Source organism: Dipodomys ordii, unplaced genomic scaffold (genome assembly GCF_000151885.1).
Source record: "Dipodomys ordii isolate 6190 unplaced genomic scaffold, Dord_2.0 Scaffold156, whole genome shotgun sequence".
NCBI lineage: Eukaryota > Metazoa > Chordata > Mammalia > Rodentia > Heteromyidae > Dipodomys > Dipodomys ordii.
The window spans coordinates 2,342,050-2,352,281 of record NW_012267372.1 but is presented as its reverse complement, the minus strand read 5'-3'; the positions used below and the strand labels follow the sequence as shown (position 1 = coordinate 2,352,281).

At 47.7% G+C, this 10,232-nt stretch overlaps 1 protein-coding gene across 1 annotated transcript in view; it reads left to right on the top strand.

Annotated features, from left to right (window-relative positions):
* Positions 1–10,232, top strand: part of Ceacam3 (carcinoembryonic antigen-related cell adhesion molecule 3) — a 25,664-nt gene that overhangs the window by 1,159 nt on the left and 14,273 nt on the right. The window contains exons 2-5 of the mRNA XM_013032616.1: positions 609–968; positions 2,367–2,726; positions 3,691–4,050; positions 4,628–4,948. Coding sequence (XP_012888070.1) covers positions 609–968; positions 2,367–2,726; positions 3,691–4,050; positions 4,628–4,948 — 1,401 coding nt within the window. The remainder of the gene's footprint in view (positions 1–608; positions 969–2,366; positions 2,727–3,690; positions 4,051–4,627; positions 4,949–10,232) is intronic.

Sequence of the window (10,232 nt, the reverse complement as noted above, 5' to 3'; positions counted from 1 at the left end):
GTGGTGCTGAGTAATCGAACCCAGGGCCTCAGGCATGCAAGGCAAGCACTCTACCTCTGAGCCACCTTCCCAGCCCAATGTTTATTATTTTTGATCATCCTGGGGCTCGAACTCAGAGCCGGGTGCTGTCTCTGAGGGTTTTCTTTTGCTGTTGTTATTTTTTGTTGTTTTTGCTCAAGGCTAGCAAACTGCCACTTGAGCCATAGCTCTGCTTCTGCTATTTTTAGTGGTTAATTGGAGATAAATGTCTTACATGGCTGGGCCCCAGTGACTCATTCCTGTAATCCTAGCTACTCAGGCAGCTGAAATGTGAGGATGGAGGTTCATAGCCAGCCTAGGAAGGAAAATTGGTGAGATCCTTATCTCCAACTAGCTACCAAAAAAAAAAAAAAAGCCAGAAGTGGCGCTGTGGCTCAAGTGAAAGAGCATTAGCCTTGAGTTTAAAAAAAAAATAATAAAGCTCAGGAACAGCATTCAAGCCCTTAAAACCAGGCTGGCATCAAACCACGATCCTCACATCTCAGCCTCCTGTTAGCTGGGATTACAGGTACAGCCATCAGCACTGGGCTGGTCACAGTATTGATGGATTTCTCTCTCTTCCCTCCCAGCCTCACTTTTAAGCCTCTGGAATGCACCCACAAAGGCCCAGCTCACTGCTGAAACCGTGCCCCCCATTGTTGCTGAAGGGGACACCGTGCTCCTGCGTGTCCACCATCTGCCACCAAATCTTTTTGCCTTTCGCTGGTTCAAGGGAGAAGAGACCATCCACAGCCATCACATTGTCTTCTTTCTGCCAGCAAATGGACAATCCAAAACAGGTCCTGCCTACACGGGCAGAGAGATCGTGTTCTGTGATGGCTCCCTGGTATTCAAGAATGTCACTTGGAATGACACTGGGATCTACACCCTACAAATCATACAAGAGGACTTGTGGAGTCAGACGGTGTCTGTGGAGCTCCATGTAGCCCGTGAGTGATTCTCATGAGCTCTGGGTGCCAGGAGAAGTAGATGCACTGAACACACAGGCTGGCAGGCCTACACAGAGTCTACCTCTTATTCTGCAGGATGTGGCTTTGTTGGGGTTTGGGTATTGAAGGCAGGACTTACTGGGAGCCAAGTCCACCCCTCCCCCCCAGACTTGTTACAGAGGGCACAGAGGGACGGTCCACAGGCCACAGTCCCACCGTCCTAGAGAGGGTCTGAGTTCCCAGAAGGCAAAATGGGAGAAAAGATGTCCCTTAGTGGTCCCTTTTCCAGAAGGAATTGTGTCCCAAGTATTGTCTTGTGGGTCATAGAGAACAGAAGCTGATTGTCAGATACTTACTTGCCCAGAAAATACTGAGAGTGTTCATTTTGTTTTGCTTTGTTTTAGTACTTCTAAGGCTTGAACTCAGGGCCTAAGCTCTGTCCCTGAGCTTTTTTACTCAAGGCTAGTGTTCTACCACTTAATCCACAGTTCTACATTAGGCATTTGGGTGATTAACTGGAGATGAGTCTTATGGACTTTCATGCTCAGTCTGGCTTTGAACCATGATCTTCAGATCTCAGCCCCCTAAGTAGCTAGGATGACAGGTGTGAGCCACCAGTCCCCCATTGGAGTTTGTCAGGAGAAAGGAAAAGCTCAACTCTTCCCCATTCAAGTTCACCGACCAAGACATTTTGAAAATTGATGTTAATATTTATGTCAGGATGAATCTTGAGATTAACAAAACAAAACAGAACTGGGATTTTAAACATATCCTTAACCACTAACCTCAGAACTTGCCAAATGAACCCTGCAGACACTGGGGCCCTTGGAACAGTGTTTCATTCATCCATGGGTGTCTGAGCCTATTCCAGGCCCCAGGGCCACCACAGAGACCACAGCATCCCTGTCCCCACCGATCTCTGCCCCTGCAGGCAGCAAGACACAGCATCTGGAATGGGAGGCCAGGGGGTAACAAGAGCCAATAGAGGAGACAGAGCAGGGAGAGGGGAGAAAGTGGAGCCCCAGGTAATCTAAAGGAGAGGGTCAGGGAAGGTGTCTCCCTAGGACACTCCGAGTGTGAGCAGGGGGTGAGAGGGCAGCCAGGGGTGAGCCGCCGTGAAGCCCTCTGGGAAAAGTACTGCACACAGAGAAGGGGTGGCAAGTTCAGGGGCAGTGAAGAAATGGAGGTCATGTTGCTGGCAGAGCCAATAGGAGACAGACTCTCTCTCTCTCTCTCTCTCTCTCTCTCTCTCACACACACACACACACACACACACACACACACACACACACTTATGGCAGGAAATTGAAGACAACTTCTCTCAGGGCTCAGAGCTCTATTTTCCATCCAGTATAGCAATCTCACTAATGAATGATGGATTTCTCTCTTCTCTCCTAGCCTTACTTTCATCAGTCCCGAAGCGGGTCGGCCCTGCCAAGCTCACTGTTGAAATGATACCGCCCTTGGTTTTCAAAGGAGAGGATGTTCTTCTCCGTGTCCACAACATGCCAAGGAATGTGTTAGCCTTCTATTGGTTCAAAGGAGCCACGATCGACCACACCCAAGTAGTTGTCTTCTATTTGGCCTATGTTAGACAATTCGGCCAAGGACCTGCATCCAGTGGCAAAGAGAAATTGTATCCCGATGGGTCTTTGCTGTTGAGAAACCTCACTTGGAAAGATACAGGACTCTACAGCCTACAGATCATACAGGATGGTCCTAACATTGACTTGCTGTCCATGGAGATCCGCCTGGCCTGTGAGTGATGCCCTCCCTGGGTGCCATGAGCCCTGGGTGCTGCATGGGGTAAACGCACTGCACACACAGGCTGGCAGGAACTGCTTCAAGTCTACCTCGTATTCTCTATGATGTGGCCTTGTTGGGGTTTGAGCAGTGAAGGCAGGACTCACCGGGAGCCAGGTCTACTCCCAGAGACTTGTTATAGAGAAGACAGAGGGATGGTCCACAGGCCACGATCCCATTGGTCCGGGGAAACCACAGAGATCCCCTAGGGATGTCTGTGTTCCCAAAGGGATAAATAGGAGAAAAGATGTCTTTCACCTTTTGCCAAAGAAAATGAGCCCCAAGTATTGTCTTGTGGGTCTTTTTTTTTTTTTTGTGAGTCATGGGGCTTGAACTCTGGGCCTGGGCACTGTCCCTCCGCCCTTCAGCTCAAGGCAAGCACTCTACCACTTGAGCTATAGAGCTACTTCGGATTTTCTGGTGGTTTATTGGAGATAAGAGTCTCATGGACTTTCCTGCCCAGGCTGGCTTTGAACCATGAACCTCAGATCTCAGCCTCCTGAATTTTGTGGGTTTGAGAATAGAAGCTGCAGGTGGGGGCATCTAATCTCCCCCAAAATAATGAGAGTATTTTCTTCCCTTTTTTTCTTTTTCTTTTCTTCTCTTATTTTCCTTTCCTTTTCAGTTCTTCCCCCACACACACCTTTTTCTTTGGTGTGAGTTCTGGAGCTTAGACTTAGGACCTGGGCTCTGTCCCTGTACCCTTTTGCTCAAGTGCTCTATTGCTTTAGCCATGGCACCACTTCCAGTTTTCTGGTGATTAATTGAAGATAAAAGTCCCATGGACTTTCCTGCCTGGGCTGGCTTTGAACCGAGATCTTCAAATCTCAGCTTCCTGAGTAGTTAGGATTACAGATGTGAGACACCAGAACCTGGTGAAGGTCTCACTATTGATGGGTTTCTCTCTTGTCCTTCTCAGCCCCACAGGTAGCTGTCCAGTTCCACGCCACCTTTGCCAACATCTTTGTGGAAACTGTGCCGCCCAAAGTTATTGAAGGGAAAGAAGTTCTTCTCCGTGTCCTTAATCTGCCACAGAACATTATGGCCTTTCACTGGTTCAAGGTAAAAGAAGCCATTGACAGCCGTCAAATAGCCTTCTATTTTCCAACTGTCGGCACATCTAAGACAGGACCAGCACATAGTGGCAGAGAGAAATTGTTCTTTGATGGATCCCTGCTATTGCAGAACCTCACCCTGAAAGACACTGGATTCTATACCCTCCAAATCACTCGGACAGATCAGAGGATTGATTTGGTGTATGTGGAGATCTCTGTATTTCGTGAGTGATTCTCATGAGCCCTGGGTCCAGGGTAGACTGACTATAATGCACACACAGGATATGAGGCCTGCGCAGAGCCATTAAGACACACTCACACATACATGCACACACACATACAAACATATGCACATATGCACATGCACACCTGCATTATATGTATACACATACACATATATGTGAATACACATATGCACACATACGCAACATACACACATAAACATGTATGTATGTATGTGTGCACATAACATTCACACACATTCATAACACATACACACATGTGCATGTGCACATACATATATGTACATATGCACATACATAAACAGATGTACGTGCATGAGCACACACATGTATGTATGCATGCATGAACACCAAGGCATGTAAACACACACATGTATGTATACACACATACGTGGGTATATATGCACATGTGAATATGTGTGTTCATATATACACACATACATGCATACACAGACACATATACCCCAAGGCAGGAGATTGAGGACACATTCTCAGGGCTCCATTTTCCCTCCATACCAAGGTCTCAATATGAATGGGGTTTCTCTCTCCTCCCTTCTAGCTTCCCTTTTAACCCTCTGGAAGACACCGATCCCTGCCCAGTTCACCATTGAACCAGCTCTGCCCTTGAAAGAGTCGGACATTTTCCTGAAGGTTCACAATCTGCCAGAGAATCTTTTAGCCTTCCGGTGGTTCAAAGGACAAGAGACCATCACCTCCCAGCAAATCGCCTCGTACGTGACAGGTCTTGGAGTTACTATACCAGGACCTGCATCCAGCCAGAGAGAGATCGTGTACCCCAATGGCACGCTGCTGCTGCAGAATTCCACTCAGGAGGACCTAGGAATATACACCTTACAAACTATAAGTGAAGATCTGTGGTGTGAGAGAAAATCTCAGCATATCCCACTTTAACGTGAGTGATTTTCATGAGCCCTGGGTGCCGAGTAGGGTGAATGCACTGCACACACAGGTTGGCAGGCCTGCACTGAGTCTACTTCCCCTTTTTCATGATACGGCCTTATTGGGGTTTGACCATTGAAGGCCAGATTCACCTGGAGCCAAATCTACCCCATGAGACTTGTTATAGAGAGCACAGAGGAATGGTCCACAAGCCATGATCCCACTGTCCTGGGGGCCACTGACCTCCTTTAGGGAGGCCTGTGTTCCTAGAGGGAAAAATAGAAGAAAAGATGTTTTTGGGAGTCCTCTTTTTCAGAAGAAAATGAGCCCCAAGTATTGTCTTGTGGGTCATTGAGAACAGAGGCTGCATGTGGGAACATCTAATCTCCCCCCAAAACTGGAAGTGTTTTGTTTGTTTTGGGCTAGTGCTAGAGTTTGAACTCAGGACCTTACACTCTCCCTTTGCTTTTTAGGTCAAGGCTGGTGCTCTACCAGTTGAGCTATGCAACCACATCTGGTTTATTGCTGTTTAATTAAAGATAAGAATATCAAGGACTTTTCTGCCCACCATGGTGTTCAAACCTTCAATCCTCTGATCTCAGCTTCCTGATTAGCTAGGATTACAGGTGAGAGCCATCCATGCCTGCTGGAATTCCCAGGAAAAGCTCAACACTTGGCATTCAAGTCAGTCATTACCATCTACTATATTTTGGAAAGTGATGTTAGCATTGATGTCAGGGTGGTAAATGAAATAAAAATACAACTGGTGCTTGAAATGTGTCTGTAGCCACCAACCTCAGAAATTGTCAAATACACCCTGTGGAAGGTGTTCTCCATGGTAGAGTGCTTGCCTTGCATGCATGAGGCCCTGGGTTTGATTCCTCAGCACCACATAAAGCAGAAAAAGCTGGAAGTGGTGCTGTGGCTCTAGTGGTAGAGCTGAAGAGCTGAGGGACAATGCCCAGGCCCAGAGTTCAGGTTCCACAACTGGCAAAAATAAAATAAATAAATAAATAAATACCCTGTGGATATGCAGGGCCCTGAGAATGCCAGTTCATTCCTCTGTGGGTGTCTGAGCCTGTCCCAGGCCCAGGGGCTACCATGGGGAACACAGTATCCCTGCCCCTACAGAGCTCCTGCCCCAGTGGGCAGCAAGACAGAGCAGTGAGGGCATCTAGAAGAAGAGCCAGGGGACAACAAGAGCCACAGAGGGCATAGAGTAAGGAGAGGTGAGAAAGAGGGGTTCCAGGGATTCTAGAGGAGGGGGTCAGGGAAGGAATCTCCCCAGGACACCCTAAGTGTGAACCAAGGTAAGCCATGAAGCCCCTGGGAAGTTTGTTGCACAGAGGGGGCGGCAAGTTCAGGGGCAGTAAAGAACTGAAGATCATGCCACATGCTGGTGACTCATGCCTGTCAACCTAGCTACTCAAGAGGCTGAGATCTGAGGATCTCAGTTCAAAGCAGCCCAGGCAGGAAGTCCCTGAGACTCTTATCTCCGATGAACCACCAGATAACTGGAAGTGACGCTGTGGTTCAAGTGGTAGAGCACTAGCCTTGAGCTCACAAACAGTGTCTATGCCCTGAGTTCAAGCCCTACAACCAACTAAAAGATTTTTTTTGTTGGTCTTGGAGCTTGAACTCTGGGCCTGGGTGCTGTCCTTCAGCTCTTCAACTCAAGACTAGCATTCTACCACTTGAGCCACAGAGCCATTTCTGGTTTTCTGGTGGTTCATTGGAGATAAAAGTCTCACAGACTTTCCTGCCTGGGCTGGTTTTGAACCGTGATCCTCAGATCTCAGCCTCCTGAGGATTACAGGCATGAGCCACCAGCACCCTGCCAAAAGATTTTTTTTTTTGGTCCGTTGTGGGGCTTGAACTCTGGGCCTGGGCGCTGTCCCTCAGCGCTTCAGCTCAAGGCGAGTGCTCTACCACTAGAGCTACAGTGCCACTTCCGGTTTTCTGGTGGTTTATTGGAGATAAGAGTCTCACGGTCTCTCCTGCCCTGGCTGGCTTTGAACCGTGATCCTCAGATCTCAGCCTCCTGAGTAGCTAGGATTACAGGCGTGAGCCACCAGCGCCTGGCTTTGCCAAAAGATTTTTGGAAAAAGAAAAAGAAATGGAGGTCATGCTGCTGGAACCAGTAAGACACACACACACACACACACACACCCCTATAGTTTGACACCTGGAAGTGGTCACCCTAATTTGGTGTCATTTCCTGCAATAACATCCATAGCACCCTCCAGCTCCTTGGAGCACTTCCCCACTTTCTCCTGGTGATATTTCTGGACTGTTGGAAATAAAAGAACTGGGAGTGCCTGGCACACCAGCTGTTCTCCTTCGAGTGGTGGTCAGCACCATGGACAGAGCCTTAGGCCTCCCATCTCCAGGCTCTGCAGCAGGGAGGCAGAGGAGATAGTTATCACAACAGGAAAGGCCACCCATCCCTCCCCTGCCCAAGAAATAGGAGAGGAGGAAGTTCTTACAGGGAGGATCAGTTTCTTCTTACGCCTTCTGCCCTGTGTGTCTTCCACACATGGAGGGACATTAGGGCCATGGCTTGTCCACTGCACTTTCCCACAGGGAAGATGGCTACACCTCCAGCGTGGCCTTGTGGAGAATGAGGGCTGGCTCCAGACGCATGGTGTGGGCCGGTTCTGGAAGTCAGGGATCTGGTGTATGGCACTGTGATAAGAATAGGCAAGTCCCTGCTTGATCACCAGCAGTCTCAAATAATGATCAATACATCAGTTAACCAATCATCACCTGAGACTTACGATACTACCTCTGCCTATCATAGTGATGGAAACTTCTCACGAGTAACTTCTGGCTCCACTGCCTGGCTTTGGAACTACATCTATCAGTCCCAGAGACCACTACCTTGGACAAAGTGTCCCCCTCCTGAGCCCCAGCTGGGTCTCCGGGAAACTGATCCAAGCTTTACTTCCTGGACCATTCAGCAAGATGCTTTAAGCCAAGCTTTGTCACCACCCCCAGCCCCTCCAAGTTGCCCTGTGTCTGGTCCCTGAGGTGTTAACCCCCCCTCCACCCCCCACTCCCCGGCTTGGATGGGAAGGTACCTGGTTCCCTCTCCTCCTTCTTGAAGAGTCGCTGAGCCCCACAGACTCCCTCATACCCTTCAGATCCTCATTAATCGTCTTCAGGGGGAAAAGCCCTGGGAGGAGCAGCAGGTTCTAGAACATTCCACTCTCAAGAATCACTCCTGAGCTGGGTGCTGGTGCCTCATGCCTGTAATCCTAGCTACTCAGGAGGCTGAGATCTGAGGATCATGGTTCAAAGCCAGCCCAGCAGGAAAGTCCATGAGACTCTTATCTCCAACCAGAAGTGGTGCTGTGGCTCAAGTGGTAGAGCTCTTGTCTTGAGCTGAAGAGCTGAGGGACAGAGTTCAAGCCCCACCACAACCCTCCCTCCAAAAAAAAAGAATTACTCCTGAGTCTTCCCCTCCGCAGTAGCCTATGTGTTGAATGCTATTTACTTTTTTAATTTTTAAATTACTTTTTATTATCTTTAAGTAGTTGTACAGAGCAGTTTTATAAAAAAGTAGTTCAGGGGCTGGGAAGGTGGCTCAGTGGTAGAGTGCTTGGCTTGCATGCATAAGGCCCTTGGTTCAATTCCTCAGCACCACATAAGCAGAAAAAAACGGAAGTGGGGCTAAGTCTCAAGCACTAGAGCACTAGTCTACAGCTGAAGAGCTGAGGGACAGCACCCAGGCCCAGAGTTCAGGCCCCAAGACCGACAAAAAAAAAAAGTAGTTCAACAAAGCAACTTATAAATACAATGACTCTTGATCCATGTCATCCCTTTCAACATCCTCACCCATCTTTTTGTCTCGTTCTTTCTGTACCATGTCTAAAAGGAATCTTTGCTAGCAAGGCACCAGTGGTTCATGCCTATAATTCTTAACTACTTAGGAGGCTGAGATCTGAAAATCCCAGTTCAAAGCCATCTGGGGCAGGAAAGTCCATGAGACTCTTATCTCCAATTAATCATAAAAAAAAGCCACTTGAGCAGTGGCTCAAATGGTTGAACACTAGCCTTTAAGGGGGCAGGAAAGGAGCTCAGGGGCAGTGTCCAGGCCCAGAGTTCAAACTCCAGGACAAGAAAGAAAGAAAGAAAGAAAGAAAGAAAGAAAGAAAGAAAGAAAGAAAGAAAGAAAGAAAGAAAGAAAGAAAGAAAGAAAGAAAGAGAAAGGAAAGAAAGAAGGAAGGAAGGCAGGAAGGAAGAAAGAAAGGAAGGAAGGCAGGAAGGAAGAAAGAAAGGAAGGAAGGAAGGAAAGAAATCTTTGCCTATACCAGAATTGCAGATATATTCCTGTTTTTAATTTTTTATTATTTTTATTTTTTGCTGGTCCTGGGGCTTAAACTCAGAGCCACAGCACTGTCCCTGAGCCTGTTTGTGCTCAAGGGTAGCACTCTACCACTTGAGCCACAGGGCTACTTCCAGCTTTTTCTGTTTATGGGATACTGAGGAATAGAATGCAGAGATTCATGCATGCTAGGCAAGCATTTACCACTGAGGCACATTCCAAGTCCCTTCCCTGTTTGTAGAGTTTTTACACTTCAATCTTGTCATTGGATTTATGATCCACTATAAGTTGTTATTTTTTATCATGTAAGGAAAGATTTGAAATTCATTTTTTGTAGGAGAGTTATACATCTGAGTCTTGATATAATTTTTTTTTGTCAGTTGTGGGGCTTGAACTCTGGGCTTGGGCCCTGTCCCTGCATTCTTCAGCTCAAGGTGAGCATTCTACCACTTGAGCTACAGTGCCACTTCTGGTTTTCTAGTGGTTTATTGGAGATCAGAATCTCAGGGACTTTCCTGCCCGGGCTGGCTTTGAACCATGATCCTCAGATCTCAGCCTCCTGAGTAGCTAGGATTACAGGCATGAGCCAACAGACCCCTGCTTACTTTTTGGCTTTTTCCTGTTTATGTGGTACTGAGGAATCTAACCCAGGGCTTCATGCATGTGAAGCAAGCACTCCACCACTAAGCTACATTCCCAGTATTTGTATAATTTTTGAAAAGACCTATTCCCCCATTGTATTATTTGTTTGTTTGTTTTTTGGGTCTGGTCATGGGACCTGAACTCTGGGCCTGGACGCTGTCCCTCAGCTCTTCAACTCAAGGCTAGCGCTCTAGCACTTGAGCCACAACGCCACTTCCTGCTTTTTTCTTTTTGCTTATGTGGTGCTGAGGAATCGAACCCAGGGCCTCATGCATGCAAGGCAAGCGCTCTACCA